General features: G+C 49.9%; 1 protein-coding gene across 1 annotated transcript in view; it reads right to left on the bottom strand.

Moving 5' to 3' along the window:
• The window catches only part of LOC128350643 (zonadhesin-like), a 65,785-nt gene that overhangs the window by 32,363 nt on the left and 11,944 nt on the right, over positions 1 to 21,478 (bottom strand). The window contains exons 12-26 of the mRNA XM_053309032.1: positions 20,139 to 20,519; positions 16,978 to 17,264; positions 16,243 to 16,514; positions 14,884 to 15,024; positions 10,968 to 11,230; positions 10,549 to 10,633; positions 10,375 to 10,413; positions 7,865 to 7,951; positions 7,467 to 7,592; positions 7,066 to 7,328; positions 6,232 to 6,316; positions 2,583 to 2,618; positions 893 to 979; positions 514 to 600; positions 142 to 228 (exon numbers count right to left, since the gene is read on the bottom strand). Of these exons, the coding sequence (XP_053165007.1) occupies positions 142 to 228; positions 514 to 600; positions 893 to 979; positions 2,583 to 2,618; positions 6,232 to 6,316; positions 7,066 to 7,328; positions 7,467 to 7,592; positions 7,865 to 7,951; positions 10,375 to 10,413; positions 10,549 to 10,633; positions 10,968 to 11,230; positions 14,884 to 15,024; positions 16,243 to 16,514; positions 16,978 to 17,264; positions 20,139 to 20,519 (2,326 nt within the window). The remainder of the gene's footprint in view (positions 1 to 141; positions 229 to 513; positions 601 to 892; positions 980 to 2,582; positions 2,619 to 6,231; positions 6,317 to 7,065; positions 7,329 to 7,466; positions 7,593 to 7,864; positions 7,952 to 10,374; positions 10,414 to 10,548; positions 10,634 to 10,967; positions 11,231 to 14,883; positions 15,025 to 16,242; positions 16,515 to 16,977; positions 17,265 to 20,138; positions 20,520 to 21,478) is intronic.

Genomic DNA, 21,478 nt, shown 5'->3' with positions numbered 1-21,478 from the left:
TCCCCCCCCCTCTCTCTCTCTCTCTCACTCACTCACACACACACACCGCTCAGGCCAGCATTCCCATCAGCACCTCTAATTTCAGGTCAACTTCCGATCCACCCACCACCAAGCCTGGAGGTCCACTTGGCTCTTACTCACCGGTAGTGCTTGCTTCTGTGGGCACAGGGGTTTCGGCAGGGACCGGTGTCTCGGGCTGAGGACTGGTCACTTGGCTAGTGGGCTGCCCTGAAGCAGAGAGAGAGGCAACGTACCCAGAAGGTCATCACCCAGAGCCAGCTTTCCCCAAGAACAATGATACGATGCCCATTGGAAACTCTTCCCCTTTTAATCCTCTCTCTCTCTCTCTCTCTCTCTCTCTCTCTCTCTCTCTCTCACACACACACACACACACACACACACACACACACACACACACACCTCAGGCCAGCATTCCCATCAGCACCTCTAATTTCAGGTCAACTTCCGATCCACCCACCACCAAACCTGGAGGTCCACTTGGCTCTCACTCACCGGTAGTGCTTGCTTCTGTGGGCACAGGGGTTTCGACAGGGGCTGGTGTCTCGGGCTGAGGACTGGTCACTTGGCTAGTGGGCTGCCCTGAAGCAGAGAGAGAGGCAACGTACCCAGAAGGTCATCACCCAGAGCCAGCTTTCCCCAAGAACAATGATACGATGCCCATTGGAAACTCTTCCCCTTTTAATCCTCTCTCTCTCTCTCTCTCTCTCTCTCTCTCTCTCTCTCTCTCTCTCACACACACACACACACACACACACACACACACACACACACACACACCTCAGGCCAGCATTCCCATCAGCACCTCTAATTTCAGGTCAACTTCCGATCCACCCACCACCGAGACTGGAGGTCCCACTTGGCTCTCACTCACCGGTAGTGCTTGCTTCTGTGGGCACAGGGGTTTCGGCAGGGACCGGTGTCTCGGGCTGAGGACTGGTCACTTGGCTAGTGGGCTGCCCTGAAGCAGAGAGAGAGGCAACGTACCCAGAAGGTCAGCACCCAGAGCCAGCTTCTACTAGGAAGCTACATAGTCTGTTTGAAGGTCATGGAGCTCTGACTCTCTGAGCACATTCAGCCCAATCCCCTGGGAAATTCTCGTATAGAAGCCTGATTGAAATGAACAGGAGTACTCATTCCAGTACAACTCTGTTCACATTTACTGACTTAGAAGGAAGGAAGGAAGTAAATGGAACTGAGTGCTGTTGAAAACAGTGTTTCTAAACTAAGCGATATGATGTCCTGATCAAAATGTGTTGATTGAAGCTCCTTTGCTCGACCTTTTAAAAAGAAAACTCACATAATTTTAAATTTCTAACTGTTGGGATTGGGACACCTGTGACTGTGGCCAGATCTGAAATGCCGTTATATCAATCCATGGAACATTCCAGGTCCTCTCCTCTCAAAAAGGAGACTGTAGAGCAAAGCTGGGAAAGGTGCAGAAAGTTGTCATCCAAATGTTCTCGAGGCGACACAACAAAATCATTTGGGGCTTTTTATGGATAGTGCCAATGTCATCAAAAAGAAACGAACTCCTGACTTACAGAGTTCCCTGCTGAACCAGAGCAGTTCAAACTCAACAAAGCTGCACACCTATGCTGAAATAAATGTGACCCAAAGCTCAGCAGCCCAGCCTCCTCTTCCAACGCCCTCCTCACAACCCCTGGCCCCACTGCCATGGAGAGAAAGAGAGGCACGGCCTGCTTGGGGGTGAGGGGGAGACACTTTACTTTGGGAGGGTGGGTGTGTGGCCAGATTTACCCCGAAGTCTGTGTGATATTTCAGAGAGCACTTCTCACACAATCCAGGTTTCCCCCTCCCTACTGTAACCTAGCCTGATTTATGTCCAGGGTTGTGTTTTTTTTTTTTTTTAAAAAATCCTCTTTTTGCATCAGAGTATCTGTGCCCCAAACTTGCTATACAGCCCCGCAGTAAACCCACAGGTAAAGCCTGCTGTCTGAAAAGCCTCCTGATGCGATGGGATCCTCACCTGGCTGAGCAGCTGAAAAAGCACCCCCTATGCACAAATCCAGGATCTCTGTAGGACCAGACAGGTCCTTTTCCTGAGAGTCCTGGGACCGGAAGACTTTGCAAGAATCCCAGTCCCCGATTAGGGTCATTTCCCAAGAGGCCAAAGCATCTCCATGACCCCCTCTCCCCTCCACAACTGTTGTATTTTGACATCTGCTTCTGATAGAGGGACAAATCCCCATCCCTTCAACGTTTAGGGACAGCCGCTTCTCCACCCACCACCCACCCCATATCTGGATGCAGCATTTTTAATGTGCTCCCAAACACTTGGCAGCCGTCCTCTGTGGCAAGTGACTATTCCCATCATGCAGGCAGAGAAACAGAGCGCGGATGATTCGCTCCGGGCCAGCCAGCCTGGGAGTGGCAGAGGCAGAGCCAGCTCCATCCAGCGGGGCAAACAGGCTCCTCTTCTCAGCTTCCCTTTCTTTCGAAACGGTTGGAGGAGGCTGACCAAGCAAGGCACTTGTGGGATGGAAACCACTCCCGTGGCCCTTCATTTGCCACCAGCAGCATCTTTCCCTGCACAGCATTACCTGAGGGAGTGGCTTCTTCGGGAGTAGGAGCTTCACCTGGTGGAGAACGGGGCATGTCAGGGATGGTCATAAAATATCACAGAAGACAGTCAGATTGACAGCTCTGATGGGGCCCAAGCAAGCCCTACTTTAGTTTGTCTAAAAAGAAATGATTGCAAAGGAGTCCAAAAGCATCTCTCCCATCTATGCAAATGGGCTTTTAAATGGCAAAGAGTTCACTGGCAAATGGCAAATGCGGTTCAGTGTTGGCAAGTGTAAAGGGATGCAAATTTGGGCAAAAATCTCCAACGTCACATATATGTTGATGGGATCTGAACTGTCAGTGGCTGGCCTGGGCGTTTTCCAGATTACTCCCTGCAACAGGTCCACAACATGCCCCTCCATATTGCCGGTGTTTCGACACTGCAGTCACTGCACTGTCAGCAGGGTGCCGTTCATATCCCAATGCCTTGTTTCAAATTTTATTGATGCGTTTTAGCACTATGATGTTGTAAACACGTGGCAGGGAGGTAGCTGTATTTTCCCGTTTTTAGGAAGTTTGCCCTGCAGTTTGTGCATTGCAATGTAGTGTAGTGTGGACGTTATTTTGCCCCCACCCATGCTTGCCTCCTCCACCCACTCACCGTGGGATCACAAGAGCTGCCACCACCTCCCTTCGTCATCTTGCCCTGCTGCCAGCGCCGGTGACCCCCCCGCCCCCCTCAAGGGATCAGGTGGGGCACATGCAGAAGGGGAGGCAGCCGGGGGACGGGATGTGGCGCTGGGGCAAGGAAAGAGTAGTGAGGTTCTGTCAAGGGAGTGAGCGGGCGGGCATGGACGGAAGGAGGGGGACGAGCTTAGGGCAAGGCTGGAGGGCTGGACTGCAATGAAGGGAGGCTTTGGTGCAAGCGGAGGAGGAAAGATGCTGCCACCCCGCCCAGCGCCATTTCCCATCTATGCAGCGCCCCGGGCTTCTCCCTCCCCGGCCGATGGGCCGGGTGCTCTTGCGCCTGCTCAGTTTGAGTAGGGAGAGCGTCGTAGTGGTGCCTCTTCTTCCACTGTTGCTTCCTTTTGTGTTCTGCATTTGGCGCAAACGCAGATCCGGTCTCTTACTTAAGAGGAAGCCCATTGAACTGAATCATTTACTTCTGTGCAATCCCATTTGCTTTATCAGCTGAGTGGCTGACTGGCAGTTTAATCTTTAACATATGCTTACTGCAAAGCAATAGACGTCCCCCCCTTGTTTACTGCAAGGAAGCCCCGCAAACTGTTCTCAATGCCAGGTGGTGTGGAGGGCTCATTCCGCAGTGGAAGGATTTGTTAATATTTAAAGCCCCTGTCCGTATATGATTTTTTTTTTTTTTAAAAATTGCTCAGGTTCTTGCGCAAATGCACAATCTCTTTCTGTTTCCTTAATATAGAGAAAAAGCCCTAAACAGCTTGGGCCCTGCTGGGTATCTAAGAGAACGTCTTCTTCGTCATGAACCCCACCGCCCACTGAGATCATCTGGAGAGGTCCGTCTGCAGTTGCCACCGGCTTGTCTGGTGGCTACTCAGGGACGGGCCTTCTCCGCTGCTGCACTGAGGCTTGGGAATGTGTTCTCTAGTGAAATAAGAGCCTCCCCATCTCTGACAGCTTTTAAAAAGTCTTTAAAGATGCATCTGTTCACCCAGGCTTTTAATTAATATTGTTTTAATGGTTTTAATGCTGTTTTAAAGTATTCTTTTTTTTAAAAAAAAAATTGTTGTAATGTTTTAAGCTTTTCATTTTTGTTTTAGCTAATGTTTTACTTTCTGTTTTTATTTTGTTGTAAACTGCCCAGAGACTTAAGTTTTGGGCGGTATAAAAATATGCAAATGAATAAATAAATAAATAAATGGATTGTCGTTTGCACCATGGTGCGCCCCCTAGTTTAGATTTTTTAAAAAAAAACTTTGCTATGTCATTCCCACTCTGTGACCCCATTGACCAGAAAATGGAGGAAGAGGAGGGGGCAGTGAATGCGATTCTGGTGGAATATGGACACCCCCTGCCTGGAAAACCCACTGCAGTGGTGGGCAATTTGAACGACCACAACCCTGATGCATTGAGAAACGCATTGGAAAATGCTGTGCTCGTCGTTTCCAGCTGCAGCCTAATAACATTGCACTTTGCAACACTTTAACCGTCGCAAATCTCGTAATCTAGAAAACGCCCAGGAGAGGGATCTTGGGGTCATGGTGGACAGATCATTGAAAGTGTCAACTCAATGTAATGCTAATATTATTATGCTCTTATACAAATCTATGGTGCGGCCACATTTGGAGTACTGCATACAGTTCTGGTCACCTCAAAAAGGACATTATAGAACTGGAAAAGGTAGAGAAGAGGGCAACCAAGATGATCAGGGGCCTGGAGCACCTTCCCTATGAGGCAAGGCTACAACATCTGGGGCTTTTTAGTTTTGGAAAGAGGCAACTACAGGGAGACATAATTGAGGCGTATAAAATCATGCATGGTGTGGAGAGAGCGGAGAGAGAGTAATTCTTCTCCCTCTCCCATAACACTAGAACCAGGGGTCATCCCATGAAATTGATTGCCAGGAAATTTAGGACCAACAAACAGAAGTACTTTTTCACACAACGCATAATCTACTTGTGGAATTCTCTGCCACAAGATGCTGTGACAGCCAACAACCTGGATAGTTTTAAGAGGGGTTTATATAAATTCATGGACGACAAGCCTATCAAAGGCTACTAGTCGGAGGGCTATAGGCCACCTCCAGCCTCAGAGGCAGGATGCCTCTGAGTACCAGTTGCAGGGGAGTAACAGCAGGAGGGAGGGCATGCCCTCAACTCCTGCTTGTGGGCTTCCAGCGGCATCTGGTGGGCCACTGTGTGTAGCAGGATGCTGGACTAGATGGGCTTCCTTGGGCCTGATCCAGCTGAGCTGTTCTTATGTTCCCTGTAAGTAAATGTAAAGTGATGCATACTGGGGCAAAAAATCCAAACTGAGTTGGCAGTAGGAAAAGGATCAAGGGGTCGTGGTGGTCAGCTCACTGGAAATACTGAGCCAGTGTTCTGCAGCTGTAAAGAAGGCTAATTCTGCGTGAGACTGAAAATAAAAGTGCCAATACAGTACAGCAATGCCCTTATTCAAATCTGTGGTGCAATTGCAGTGTACATTTCTGATCATTGCACCTTAAGGTGCAGAAAAGGGCACTGCACCCTTAAAAGGTGCAGAAAGGGGCCACCAAAATGATCAGGGGGCTAGAGTGACCCCCCTACAAAGTATTAGAGGTTTTCTGTTGAAAGTAAATGCTGGGATATTCAAGACAGACCAAAGGAAGTACTCAACAACATGCCGGTAAACTATAGAATTCGCTGCCACCAGAAGCAGTGATGGGCACCAATCCAGACAGTTTTAAAAAGGGGATTAGACAAATCCATAGGGCTATGAAGAGCTTGGTGGCTGTACATGTCCCTCAGGATCAGAGCAGGCCTGGCCCTGAGCACCACCCGATGCTAGAGAACACCTACTTGGAGGGGGGGGCGTTGCCCCCTCCCCCCCTTGGTGGGCTTCTCAGATGCAGTTGGTGGGCCGCTGTGTGAGGCAGGGAGCTCGGCTGGGTGGGCCTTTGGCTTTCCCCATGTTCGTAACTCTGACCACAAACAGAGTGCGTGGACATACCAAGGCAGCAGCCAGGCTCAAGGGACACCTCATCGACAGACAGCCTGGTTCGGTTCTCTGGGCCTGTCACACCTTCCAGAAGGACCTGTCAAGAGAGAAGGACACCCTCAAGGAAGAGCAAAGCCCGGTGACTGTCCTGGGCAGTGTCTGGCACCAGAGGCAGCCAGGGTGAAGAGGTTGCCTCAGGTGTGGGAAGGGAGACAGGGTGCAGAAACTGCTGGGGCCCCCCACCACCGCGGGTGTCAACCCGCCACCCACGGCCATTGCCCTCTCTTGCCCCCAGATGCACTGTTTGTTTTCCCCTCTTTGTCCCACTGGGGCACACCTCTCCTCCCTCTCCTCCCGCCCCCCCCGGGACCACTGCCCAGATTGGGGGCACAACTGGAGAAGCCACATGTGTCGCTGCCACTGCCTTAGCTTCACAGCCTGAGAAGGACAAGCTCATGCCCTGCCAAGGTGCGGAGTGGGTGGGCACAACTGCCCTTTGCCTTGGACGGCAAAATGTCTCAGAGCCCCTGATCCAGAAGAACCTCCGGCAACGTGTCCCTGCACAACAGGCCCTAGTGACAGCATGAGAACCTAATATCACTCAGAACAGGAAGCTGTGAAGCCATCCAGCCCTGCTGAGGGTGGAACCAGGGACCTGTGGCTCTGTTTTTCTCAGGGATCTCCCTTGAATAATGGACTCTTTAGGACAATGAGGCTTCACAGCAGCGATTGCTTACAAAAATCCATGCCACAATAAACCAGGAGATATTTAAGGACCATCCCACCCACTTTTCTTCACTTCTCCATTGCTCCTCACCCACTTCAGTGCATCTTTGCTCGGCTTACCTGAAACCGGCCAGAGATGTGCAAATCCACTTCTGCTGGCAGCCAGCGGTCTCCCTTGCTCCCGGAGGCTAACCACACCAGAAGTGGGTCGGCTGCCCCTTCCTGGACCAGGTAGACCTTCAGGGCATCTTCCTCCGAGGCCCCCGCCATGCGGTACCAGAAGCGGAAGCAGGACGGCTCTCGGGCTGTGCACTCTGGGCTCATCAGCTGGCCCTTCTCTCCCACGTGGGCGAAGTGGCTGTCGGCGTAGATGTAGTAACTCCCTGGGAACAGGAAGGTGCAAAGAGATCAAGGGAGGGAGGGAGGGAGGGAGGGGGCATCTGTGTTCAAAGCCCCTCCCTGACTGAGGGCTGCTCTCATGGAACTGGTGCGCGTGGTGGGAGGATTGTCTCAAAACCCACCTGAAGAAACAGCAGGAGGACTTCCAAGTGAGAAATGCTTTGCGCGACTCCAGTCAAAGTCGTCCAGCATGGATTGTGTCCATTCACAGAAGCTTTCATCAAAAGAGCAGTTGAAGTGACATGTCCCTGAAAACAACATTTGGGATCACTGAGAACCTTATTGCAAGCAGGAAGCAGCAGCTCAGCAGGTGAGGAAAAACGCATGCTTTGGTTTCCAGAGCCTATCTGGGTCTAGACCCATTCTCTTAAAAGTACTGTCCCCCAAACAGTTCTCTGACCACCCCATGGGGTTGAAGTGTATCACAGAGACCCCGGAGCAGTTGGCAGTGGTGGGTTTTCCAAGGTGGGCAAGAGCAGCCAGGCTTTGCAGCATTTGCTGAGAAGACCCACATACTTACTAATAGCAGTTGTCGTTGGTGGGGTGGATGTCTCAGGGACAGGCATGGGGATTGTCCCAACTGTTGTTCCACCTTTGGTTGTCTCACCTGCAATCCAAAGCAAAAGTTTCATGGAGATGATAAGCGACTTAGCCAGCCTCGGGGATGTCCCTGTGGCGTTCAGTCCCATACTCCATCTTGCAAAAGAACGCAACTGGTTTACAGAACAAGTACCTAAGAAAAGCCCTGGTGGATCAGGCCCAAGGCCCATCTAGTCCAGCCTCCTGTTTCACACAGTGGCCCACCAGATGCCGCTGAGGAGTCCACAGGAAAGAGAGGAGGGCATGCCCTCTCCCCTGTGGTTGCTCCCCTGCAACTGGTATCGAGAGGTGTCATGCCTCTGAGGCTGGAGGTGGCCCACAGCCAACAGACTAGTAGCCATTGATAGACCTGTCCTCCATGAATCTGTCTAAACCCCTTTTAAAGCCATCCAAGCTGGTGGCCATCACCACATCCCATGGCAAGGAATTCCATATATTAATTATGCCCTGTGTGAAAAAGTACTTTCACTTGTTGGTCCTAAATTTCCCAACCTTCAGTTTCATAGGGTGACCCCTGGTTGTGAGAGAGGGAGAAAAATTTCTCTTTGTCTACCCCCTCCACTCCATGCATAATTTTATACAGTTTAATCATGTCTTCCTTTAGTTGCCTCTTTTCCATAGTAAAGAGCCCCAGATGCTGTAGCCTGGCCTCATAAGGAAGGTGCTCCCGGCCCCTGATCATTTGTGTTGCTCTCTTCTGCACCTTTTCCAGTTCGACAATATCCTTCTTAAGATACAGTGACCAAAGGAGAGGAGAGTGGATCTGGTGGGAGCAGGCATGACTTGCCCCTTTAGCTAAGCAGGGTCTACTCTGGTTTGCATTTGTATGGGAGACCAGAAGTGTGTGCAGCACTGTAAGATCTTCCCCTCAGGGGATCGAGCCGCTCTGGGAAGAGCAGAAGGTTTCAAGTTCCCTCCCTGGCAGCCTCTCCCAGAGAGGGCTGAGAGAAACTCCTGCTCGCAACCTTGGAGAAGCCGCTGCCAGTCTGTGAAGACAATACTGTCTATGTTCCTATGTAAAGCTGTACGCAGAACTCCAGAGGTGGCTGCACCATAGATTTGTATAAGGGCATTATAATATTAGCATTTTTATTTTCAGTCCCCTTCCTAATGATTCCTAGTATGGAATGAGCTTTTTTCACAGCTGCCACACACTGAGATGACACTTTCAAGGAGCTGTCCACCACGACCCCAAGATCCCTCTCCTGGTCAGTCACCGACAGCTCAGATCCCATCAGCGTATATGTGAAGTTGGTGTTTTTGCCCCAATGTGCACCACTTTACACTTGCTTACATTGAACCTCATTTGCCATTTTGTCGCCCAGTCCCCCAGTTGGTGAGATCTTTTTGGAGTTCCTCACAATCCGTTGTGGATTTCACTACCCTAAATAGTTTAGTGTCATCTGCAAATTTGGCCATTTTGCTTGTCATCCCCAACTTCTAGATCGTTTATGAACAAGTTAAATAGCACTGGTCCCCGTACCGATCCCTGGGGGACCCCACTTCCTACCTACTTCCATTGTAAAAACTGTCCCTTTATTCCTACTCTCTGTTTCCTGTCCTTCAACCATTTACCAATCCACACATGAACCTGTCCCCTTATCCCATGACTGCTAAGTTTACTCAAGAGCCTTTGGTGGGGAACTTTATCAAAAGCTTTTTGGAAGTCCAAGTATATTATGTCAACTGGATCAACTTTATCCACATGCCTGTTGACACTCTCAAAGAAGTCCAAAAGGTTAGAGAGGCAAGACTTGCATCCTTTTGGAGAGGCTTTTTAATATCTTATCTTCTGCTTTGTATCGGGTAGATTTCTTAGTGTATAGCTTTTTGCTAATAACTTTTAATTTCAGTTTTAAAATTGGTTATTTTAATTGTGGTTTTAGCCTGGTCTTTGAAATTTTTAACCGCATTAATTTTTTATTCTATATTGTATCTGTTTTATTAATGTTGTTAGCCACCCCAAGCAGTAGTGCACTGAAGGGGCAGGGTATAAATATTTTAAATAATAGTAATAATGAAAAGGCTCAGAGAAGAGGAAAGGAATGCAACATGCTGTCTCAGCAAAGATCCAAATACATTCCAATGCCAAAGAAAAAGAAACCTCATGATACTGTGATTCTAAACACTGCATGCACAGACACAGAGAGGGACCGGATACACAGAGCTGAACTGAGGTTTGGAATCCTTTCACCTCCACTCTCCCAGATCTTAAGGTGGCACTTCGGGGCCTATTCCACACTTATCCTTTTCCATACAAAAACGCCCTGAGAAGAACTTCCATGTATACCAGAACAAGTGTAAGATGGTGTTGAATATAGGTGGCATTGCGTTCATGTGTATTTGCCTCCTGTTGGATCATGGATGCTTCTTACTCATTATGCATCCAAACTGCAAAAGAAAGATGCCATTGATTTAGTTTCACTGTACCTGTTGGGCTGGGCTCTGGTGGCGTAGGATCTTCTACACCTGCAAAATGGAAGGTAGGTCAGGAAAATGACACCAGAGGAGGCCAAAATGGCATAATTGTGACCTGGCAAAAGCGAGCCCTCTTTCAGGTGGCCCAAATAAGACCCTGAGCATATACAGAGTGCATGGACTTACCAAGGCAACAGCCAGGATCAAGGGACACCTCATCAACTGCCAGCCTTGTTTGGTTGTCTGAGCCTGTCACACCTTCCAGAAGGATCTGTCAACAAACGCAACAACGTGTAGACAGAGCAAAGATGGCTGACTGGAGACTGCACTGGACTGTGTCTGACTTCCAGAATAAGTTCATGACAGATGCCAGATGCAATTTTCATGCACAGTAACCCAATGAAAATGTGCTGGGCTTTCAGAATAGCAGGCTACTGCTTCCTTTCTTTTGAGTATGGTATTTCATAGCAGTAGGCTCTTGCTTTTGAGGAATCCAAGAAGTCATTAATTACTCCCACTACACAAGCATGCACACACACGCCCACATGCACACACACACACACACACACAATTTGTCTTCTCCATCTCATCCTTGCTCGGCTTACCTGAAACCAGCCAGAGATGTGCAAATCCACTTCTGCTGGCAGCCAGCGGTCTCCCTTGCTCCCGGATGCTAACCACACCAGAAGTGGGTCGGCTGCCCCTTCCTGGACCAGGTAGACCTTCAGGGCATCTTCCTCCGAGGCCCCCGCCATGCGGTACCAGAAGCGGAAGCAGGACGGCTCTCGGGCTGTGCACTCTGGGCTCATCAGCTGGCCCTTCTCTCCCACGTGGGCGAAGTGGCTGTCGGCGTAGATGTAGTAACCCCCTGGGAACAAGAAGGTGCAAAGAGTTCAGAGAAGGGAGCGAGGAGAGCTGGTCCTGTGGTAGCAAGCATGACGTGTCCCCTTTGCTAAGCAGAGTCTGCCCTGGCTTGCATTAGAATTGGACACTCCATGTGTGAGCACTGGGAGATATTCCCCTTAGGGGATGGTGCCACTCTGGGAAGAGCACTTGCACCTGTACACTTGCATGCAGAAGGTCCCAAGTTTCTTCCCTGGCAACATCTCCAAGATAGGGCTGAGAGAGATTCCTGCCTGCAACCTTGGAAAAGGTGCTGTCAGTCTGTGCAGACAATACTGAGCTAGATGGACCAATGGTCTGACTCAGTATATGGCAGCTTCCTATGTCCAGATGCTGCTGTATCAGAACCACTGAGGAAAGAATTGCTTAAAATCCTTGTGTCAGGTATGGACAACATCAGAACATTTTCGAGTTCAGTTCTCTGCCCCAAGGTGGAAACATCATCCCTCATTTCCGCAAATAATGTCTGGACCATGATACTTTTCTTTCTTTTTATTAACAGTGTGAAGGAATGAGGCACAGATCTCTTCAGTACTGTAAATAATAGGTGTTAGCATGCTGGCTGGTCTCTGTGTTGCTGGCAGGGTCAAACGTTCAAGCCTGTGCTGTTGTTTTTAGTTTCACATTTAGAGCTGACAGTTTGCTTTTGGAGGGGAAAGATATTTTGAAAAATGGTGGGAACTTTGAGTGGTTCTGTGATGAAACGCAGAGCTCCATTCTAGCTCAACAGCAGGGGCGTAGCCACCATTAAGCGACCGGGTTCAAAGAACCCGGGCCACGGCCCGGACCCGCTCCCTGCTGTGACGCCAGATGCGGGGAGGCGTGGTTTAGCTGCCGAACGGGGCTGCATGGCCCCGTTTGGGAGTTCGATGGCCAGCACAGCGTTCACAGAGAGAGCCTTTCAGGCAGGGAGAGCCGCTCCTGGCCACACCGTGAACACAGCGCTGGCCTCAGTCTGACTTCCAAACGGGGCTGCATGGCCTCGTTGGGGGGGGGCGGCGTGACTAACCCCCTGCATCTGATGTCGGATGAAGGGGACAGGGTAAGGGCCCCCCCGCTGGCCTCCCTCCACTAGTGCTCCACAGTTCTGACTTCTGTTATGGAGGAGGCAGGGCCCCCGAGCCACGGGCCGAAGCCTTTTCCACAGCAGGGAGCCAGTTCAAACCGGATGCCGCTCAGACAGGCTAGTTCAGCCCCATTAAGGAGGAGGGACCTCCACTTTGGAGGGAAAACCTCTACCCTGCATTGGCCAGCAGCATGAGATCAGGGATACACTGACCCTTCTCCCTTGGATCCCAGAGCTGCCTATCTCCAGAAGAGTGGGAAAGCCTTGCCCCACTATAGCACTATAAAACAAGGGACAAGAATCGCCCCATTTTGTCACCAGAACAGTCCTGAGCTGCCGGCAAGGAGGCACCACCTCGTCACCAGCTGCTACTGGGTCCAAAAGGGGAGAAGCTGAAGGGATTAATGCACCCTCAGCCAAGGACCGGCCTACAGCCAGTCTAAGGTGAAGCTCAGTGCTCGCTAGTTGGTTTGGGGATTTTATTTAAATGCCTGTGTGCCTCACTTTACTTCCAGTTCTCCTATTTTCCACCAGTTCCTTAATCCCTGTGCAACCCTTGTTTCCAAATCAAGTCCATATACCTAGGAGTGGCTTCAGTCTGATTTAACAGGTACTGGAGGGTTACTTGCAAAACTCTTCCCCATGCGCCCCGTAAGGTCATTTGCTGCTGTTGAGTGTTTCTGAGTAATAGACCAGAGCTGGGTTGTCCAGAGCTGGCTTATGGGGACTCCGGCTGCACAGCGCCTGTAAGTCCCAAGCCGGACAGTTCTAGGCTGCTGAAGCCGTGTCTGAGCCTGGGCAGTGGCTTTGGATTTGGGGGTCAGAGCAATCGCTCTACTGAGAGCAGATCCCTGGAGAGCACACAATAATCCCCGTCTCGTCACATGTTCTAATTGGATGGTTTGAAAAACTGGGGCAAAAATATGTATATAGGTGTGTGTGTGTGTGTGTGTGTGTGTAAGCAAAAATATGTATCTAGAGAGGGAGAGTTTGAGAGAGGAGAGAGAGTCCGTCTGCAGCAGAGTCCTAAAGTCCGAAGTCATCAGTGAGAGTTCAGATTGTGGAAGAAGTCAGAGTCGACAAAATAAATGTTGGTGAGCGGAAGGAACTGGGACCAGTCCAAGTGGAGGAGCCAGTCCGAGCGGAAGAACGGCTAGCCCAGGCTGGGAGAAGCAGTGCTGGGTTGAATCGCCAGGACTGCCAAAGTGACCAGTAAGACCTGAGGCTGCAGGAGGAACCAGCCAAGGGCTGACAAGAGAAGGCCACAAAGAGGGCTCTGTGTCAGGGGCCAGTTTAAGTGGCTTAGTTTATGTGTTTTCCCAACCATTTCTTTTCTCCTGGGCACTTTCCAGACTAGCTGCTCATCAGCAGCAAAATGCCTCCTTTCGGGCAAGTCACATTTGGAGCAGAAACAGCGGGGGGAGCCGTCTCGCAGGAACTAACAACCCCCCAAATAGCAACTTTTTCATGCCGGACATACAATGTCCTAGCTCTATATCGCAGTGATTAAATTCGTAACAAGGCACTGGAAATGTGAACGGCACCCTGCTGTCCGCGCAGGGACTGCAGTTTCACGACACGGGAGGATGGAAAGCACACTGCCGAGATGTATTCTGACCCCATTGTAGGGTCTAGTCTGGAAAGCTCCCTGTATGCTCTTGTGGTACTTGTTTTGTGTTCTAAGTTCTGCTGTGTAAAGAAACTTAAAAGTTAATGTTTAATTGAACAATTTTTTAAAGTAAACGTTCTTATTACATAAAGATTAGAAGCTTGTTTCATTGTCTCCACCCCACACCTATGAGCCTCTCCACTCTACTGAGTTTTTGGTTAGGTGTAAGGGCTGTTCTAGTAGACCCAGCCATACGAAAAGTCTACTTGGTGGCAGTGGTAAAAGTATAGGTGGGATAGGCAGCTTTTCCTCCACAATTAGATACAGGTCATTTTCCCAGTTCTGGAAATATAACTGTAATGGATTTCAGGAGAGAATATGAGCCCCACACATAACAAGCTCCTTGCACAACTATGGATTTCCATCAGCACTATCAATCAATATGCAAGTTGGACTCTACTAGGGAAGGCAAAGACTCAGGATTTCTGATCAGTCGAATCTTCTCATGACCCAGCTGGGTTTGAGTATATAAGAACAGCTGTGTTGGATCAGGCCCAAAGCCCATCTAGTCCAGCATCCTGTTTCGCACAGTGGCCCACCAGATGCCTCTGGGAAGCCCACAGGCAAGAGGTATGTGCATGCCCTCTCTCCTACTGCTGCTCCCCTGCAACTGGTATTGATAGGCATCGTGCCTCCGAGGCTGGAGGTGGCCTATAGCCCTGAGACTAGTTGCCATTGATAACTTGTCCTTCATGAATTTACCTAAGCCCTTCTTAAAGTCATCTAGGCTGTTGGCTGTCACCACATCTTGTGGTAGAGAATTCCATAGATTAATTATGCATTGTGTCAAAAAGTACTTCCTTTTGTCAGTCCTAAACTTCTTGGCAATCAGTTTCATCGGAGTTTCATGCGTATTCATCCCTGGACATGGAGCAAACCTCACCTGAAGAACTGCAGGCGCTTGTATTCCCGGCAGAGGCCAGCAGGGCACAATGCTTTGTGCGACTCCAGTCAAAATCATCCACCACAGACTGCTGCCACTCACAGAAGTCTCCATCAAAGGAGCAGTTGAAGAAACAGGATTCTGGAAAGAGATCTGGGGTTATTGTTGTCTCAAAGGAATTTCAGCATTCTCTGGATCTTTGACTTCATAGTTTTGGTGCAGGTGGAAATAATCCAGTCTGGATGGCTGTGACCTCCAACTTTAGGGACTGGCATCTATTTCAGGGATGAGACAGGTCATTGCCAGACAAAAACAAGCCTTGTTTCTAGGGATCTGAGGAAATAACTGAAGATGGGTGTCTCCTGTGATTGCCATGGTGGCAGTCTTCCTCCCCCCCCCCCGCCCCAATCATCTACCGAATGGAGCCAAGGAAGACTGCTATTTTTCTTCTTAACATGAGCAACTTTCTTTGGGCAAGGATGTATGTATGTATGTATTTGTTCGATTTCTATACTGCCCTTCCAAAAATGACTCAGGGAAATAATAAATAAATAAGTAAGATGGCTCCCTGTCCCCAAAGGGCTCACAATCTAAAAAGAAACACAAGATAGACACCAGCAACAGTCACTGGAGGGATGCTGTGCTGGGGGTGGAGAGGGCCAGTTGCTCTCCCCCTGCTCAATCAAGAGAATCGTCATCACGTTAAAAGAAGGTGCCTCTTGGCCCAGTCAGCAGGGATTCATGCCCCTTTGTGCTCAGCAGTGTGAGAACCACTTCCCTGCAGTGCATGTGTGAGCGTGTGTGAATATCTGAAACTTGTAAGTAAAGCAAAGTGTGCCGTCAAGTCGATTCTGACTCCTGGCGCCCACAAAAAAGCCCTGTGGTTGTCTTTGGTAGAATACAGGAGGGGTTCTGCATTGCCATCTCCTCCTGCGCAGTATGAGATGATGATCCCTTTCAGCACCTTCCTATATCGCTCCTGCTTGATATAGTGCCAGCGGGGATTCGAACTGGCCACCTTCTGCTTGTTAGTCAAGCATTTCCCTGCTGCCCCACTTTAGGCCTGGTCTTTTCACACAGTCAGCCCTGCCCCTGTGTTTGGAATAGTCAGACTCTCCCCAGAGGGGTGGGGCTGCTTGTTAAAGTCTCAGTGAAGTTTCCCATCCTCGGCTCCCCTGCTGCTGACCAGAACTCCGAGCAAGAAATAGGAAGGCACCTTGTCTGGGCAAGAGAAAGCAGGGACTGGGGACTGGCGAAACGATGCCTCCCTGTGACCTTCTGTCTGGATCATCATCAGTCTGGAGGCAATGGAACCCAGGTGTTCACCTCACAGGATTGTGGGGAGGAACTGGGACTCACCACAGATGGTCTTTGATTCCCAGTCTCCCAGAACTACTCCAGCTGCCCGACAAGCAGCGGCGTATGACCGCAGCACACTGCAGAGCTGCGCAGAACTCCCGCCTGTGGCACACAGATCCTGGGTGCAGCTCTCAAAGTATGGCCGGGGAGGGACGGTGGAATGGCACAGCGAGAATGGACCGTCGCCGGCGAGAAGGGGGTGGCACTGCTTCTCAGCTGCTTCTTGATTGGAAGGAGGACAAGTCTCAGGAAGGACGGCTGTTGAGTTGCACCTAGGAGGGCCAGGGGGAGCTCGGTTCAGCATGCCGAAGAGTAGCATCATGGGGAAAGCACAATGAGAAGACTAGAAGAAGAGCTGCTTGGGACAAGCTGGAGAGAATTTATCAGAAGCAGAAGCATTGCAGAAATGATTCTGAGAATCTAGAGAAACATCATGTCCTTTGATTCAGATGAATAAAAGAAGACGAAGGGGCCAGCCTGAGCTTGTGCCACCCTGCCAGTCACTATGCTACCCATCCACACTACCCCCCCCCCATGGCCCACAGTTGCCCGTTAATTCTGGACATCCCAGAGGAGCAGCCAAAAGGCCAGCACAGACCTGAGAAAGTCTGCAGCAAAACTGCTGAAAACTATTACATTTGCAACACTTTGAGAAAAATTAAATCTGCACCAGAAGCTTGCAGCTAGCTGACAACAACATCCGCTGCCCTTGTACTTGGGGACCCCTTGACTCACGGCCATTTGTCATCCGGGATCCTCCAGCTGTCTCCAAATGTATTGACGTCCTCCACAGTCTCTCCAGCAGGAGTGGAGAAGTCATCCCCGGGGTTGCCTGTGTAGGTCCCACACAGTCCACACACTCTCCCACGGTACTTCTCAGTAAGGGTAATCAAGAGGTCCTGGTTGCCATCAAACTGAACCCGCACCCCGAGGTTTGTCGTCACCTGCACGTAGGACCCAATCTGCTGGATGGTTGCATCAGGAAGAGAGACCAACGAAGGGCTGGCCAAAATGCCGTTAATCTGCACAGGAAGAAACAATGATAAGTCCCACATTATCATCTAGCCAAGAAGCCCAATGGCTTTGGAGTTTAACAAGCTAAGGCAGTGGAGAGCGTTTGTTATAGGGTTTGTTCTGTTTTTAAGCTATCTGTTTCAGGCCAAAGCACATGTAACTGCAATAAATGCTTCTTCTCTTCCTCTGTCTAGCCTTGCCTCCACCTCTTGCCCCTTCCTCTGTGGTCTCCCTGTGGCAAAGCTCTTTGGGCCAAGGGCCGGGACCTACCTCCAGACTCAGAGGCAGAATGCCTACAAATACCAGCTGCAGAGGAGCAACATCAGGGCGCTTTCCAGATTAGACCCTATAACGGAGTCAGGACGAATCTCGGAAGCGTGCTTCCACACTTCCTGTGTCGTGACATAGGAGTCCTTACGCGGACAGCAGGGTGCCATTCACATTCCCAATGCCTTGTTGCAAATTTAATCGCTGCGATAGAGATCAAGGACGTCGCATATCCGGTGTGAAAAATTTGCTGGTTTTTGAGGTTGCTAGTTGCTGCAAGACTGCTTCCCCTGCTGTTTACGGCCCGAATGCGACTTGCCCAAACGGAGGCATTTTGCTGCTGATGAGCAGCTAGTCCGGAAAGCGCCCAGGAGAGGGGGCCTGCCTTCATCTCTTGCCTGTTGGCATCTATTTGGCCACTGTGAAAAACAGGATGCTGGGGGTCAGGCCTGGGGCCTGTTCCAGCAGGGCGGTTCTTATGTTCTTACCTGCCCTCTCAGACTCCGCAAGATATCAGGCACATTGTGGGCATATTCTTCTCATTATTGATTTAATTCCGACATTCATACCTTTCTGTTTCAATTTATCATACTCAAGGCAGCTTAGGTGATAAACCAAAAGCCATGAGATGAAAGAAAACTATAAAAACGAACCAACATGAAAAGAACCAGTCAGGCCAAAGAAAAGAACCAGTCAGGCCACAGTGGCCACCGTGCCCCTCTTTCTAACCCATGAACTGCTGGAGAGTCTGTCAGAGTCAGAGATCAAACTGCCACTTGGACATTTTCCAGCCTAGTAGCTACGCATCAACAGCAAAATGTTCGGGCAAGTCGCATTTGAAACGTAAACAGCAGGGGGAGCCATCTCGCAGAAACGAACAAGCCAAAAAACCTGCAACTTTTTCATGCTGGATATAGGACATCCTTGTTCTATATTGCAGTGATTAAATTCGCAACAAGGCATTGGCAATGTGGATGGCACCCTGCTGTCCGTGTAGGGACTGCAGTGTCACGACACAGGAAGTGTGGAAGCACCCTTCTGAGATACGATGTGACCCCGTTGCAGGGTCTAGTCTGGAAAGCACCCCGGAAGTGTTAAGAGTGGCAAAAGAGAGAGAGCCTCCAAACCACACCCAGCCAAGAATATAGTGAGGCAGGGGGTCTCAGGTTTGGGTCTCCAAGTCACATCATCCACCCCCAGCCAGGGTAGCCCAAAGGCAGGGACGAAGGGGGTTGTAATCCCACAACACCTGGTGGAGACCCAAGCTTGAGAACGGCGGCAGTAAGGAATTATGAGAGGACGAGGAAGAAGAGATGATGACAGATCCTGCAACTTATATGGATGGGTGGAGGGCTGGGCCGTCTGGCTGATGAGCAAGAGGCCAGGGCGCCTGTAAGGTAAAAATAAAGTCTGCCGTCGAGTCGGTGTTGACTCCTGGTGCCCACAGAGCCCTGTGGTTGTCTTGGGTAGGATACAGGAGGGGCTGACCATTGCCATCTCCCGTGCAGTATGAGATGATGCCTTTCAGCACCTTCCTATAACCCATAGTCTGGGAAACATACCAGCAGAGATTCGAACCAGCAACCTCTGGCTTGCTAGTCAAATCATTTTCTGGCAGAACCATTAGGTGGCTTAGGGCGCCTGTACCTTGGATAAATGCATAGAAGAGGATATTGCAGCAGGCACCGCTTTTAACGCAGGTGGAAGGAAAGCGGCACTTGCCGGAACCCTCTCTTCCGTGCATCTGTAAGTGGACAGGAGTCCTCTTCTCGTTTCCATCCACCTGGCCAGCCTAGTGGAAGGCTAACTTATGAGACTCGGACATCTGTCTGCAGTTTTCATTGAGCCTTGGAAGGTTCTGCTATACATGACTATTGTAAGCTGACTTGAGGCCATTTTACCTGTAACCGTGTGTAAGGAAAATCCCCACGGGCCATTTCCTGGCAGTACCGTGGCATGGGGAGGAGGGGACAACCTGCAGTGGGAAAGCAGCAGGACTGATGCCAAAGCCCCGTCCAACTAGGGTTGCTATATTCTGGCTTTCCAAATTTGGGTGCCCAATTTGCATATTATGTAAATTGGCTGGAAAATATTATTGTTGTTGTTATTATTATTATTATTATTAATTTGATTCCTATACCGCTCTTCCAAAAATGGCTCAGGGCGGTTTACACAGAGAAATAATAATATTTTTTGAGCAGAATAGTGATGCTTTCCTCCATAACTCTGCTTCTACAAGGGATAGAGCGTAGTTTTTTGTTTTTTAATGAAAACTGAAATCTGGGTGAATCTAGGTGGGCTGAGCAATCTGGGTGAGATGCTTAAAATCTGGGTGAAACCCAGAATTTCAGGGGGGCATGGCAACTCTACTCCCAGCTCACCACCTGATCTGCATAATTAGCCAATGGCTGGCATAATATGGGGCTGGAATACTGCGACTCCACACAAACGGAAATGATCATTCGATCAACCCGGCTTAACCAGGAGCCTCTTCACCAGCCTGTGGCCAAGTGGTGCACCTTCAAGGCTGCTGAGCAGAGGCTGGAGGGAGGGAGGGGCAAGGGAAGACCAACTCCCGGCAAGAGGGCCTCCAGCTCGCCAGGCCGCTCACTTACGTAGACTGCCCTGCCCTTCCTCAGCGCAATGTGCAGGCCCTTCAGGGTGACAGCCACTGAATTCAGGGCTGTCCAGCGAGGGCTGCCTCGGTGCTCATTCCGGGCTGTGATGCTGAAAGGGGCCGTGGTGTTGTCGCAGGCCTGCACCAAGGAATAGTTGCAGGCGCCCTGGAAGTGGTGCAGCCTCCCGTCAAACGTGGAGTAGTGCGGATCGCCGTAGACGTGGCAGGTGGCCGTGCTGGCTGGGTAGCACCCCCTCAGGCCATGCTGGACCTTGCAGACCTCATCAGGGCTGCAGGATAAAGGTGTGCACTCCATTTTGCTGTTGCCCTGACACACACAGTGCTTTGTGCAGCCCTCCGTTACAAAGCTCTCTCCTTCCTGCAGAGAAGAAGAAACATGCATTAGGATAACAAATGGGAAACCCCACATTTTCTTATTCTATGGAATTCTCTGCCACAGGATGTGGTGAAGGCCACTACCTTGGATGACTTTAAAAGGGGCTTAGACAAATGCACGGAGCACAAATCTATCGATGGCTACTAGCTTGAGGGCTATAGGTCAGCTCCAGCCTCCGAGGCAAGATGTCTCTAACGACCAGTTGCAGGGGAGCAACAGCAGGAGGGAGGGCATGCTCTCGGCTCTTGCCTGTGGGTTTCTCAGACACTTTGGTGGGCCTTGTGTGAAACAGGATACTGGACTAATTGGCCTTGGGCCTGATCCTGCAGGGCTGGTCTTATGTTCTTCTTTTAACCCCACAAAGTAACCATTTGTGCTATAGTGCTTAGGTTGTAGATAACAGCCAGATGGCAGATCCTAGACTTTTCTCTCTCTCTCTAGCAAATAGCCCTGCTATCAATGAGGGACACAATAAATGCTGGTCTACAAGGGGGTCCCTTCTGCTGCCTGCAAATTAGTTTCTACACAAAATAAAAAATCTGACATCCGTGTGTGTGTGTGTGTGTGTGTGTGTGTGTGTGTGTGTGTGTGTACACAAAAGAAAAATCACTATCCCTGTGTGTTCATCTTTCAACTGAGGATTATGCTATGTGCCTGTGATCCTCTCCCTTTGAGGCATTCAGGAGAGCCTTAAAGCCCCATCTTTTTAGCCTGGCTTTTAATGATATCTAGTTTTAATTTTAATCTTAATCTGGTTTCAATGTTTTTTTAAAAAATTAATTGTTTTATGTGTTTTAGGTTTTAATGTAAATCTAAACCCTGAGCCACTTTTGGAAGGGTGGTATATAAAATGAATAAATAAAGTAGACTGTAGTCAACTAATGCTTCTGTGACAGTAAATGTGTTTGCCTTTAAAGGTGCCACAAGACACTCTGTGCTTT

This window comes from Hemicordylus capensis, chromosome 3, assembly GCF_027244095.1.
Source record: "Hemicordylus capensis ecotype Gifberg chromosome 3, rHemCap1.1.pri, whole genome shotgun sequence".
In the NCBI taxonomy this organism is placed as follows: domain Eukaryota; kingdom Metazoa; phylum Chordata; class Lepidosauria; order Squamata; family Cordylidae; genus Hemicordylus; species Hemicordylus capensis.
Note: the sequence above shows the minus strand (reverse complement) of the source record. Positions and strands in the feature narration are given on the sequence as shown.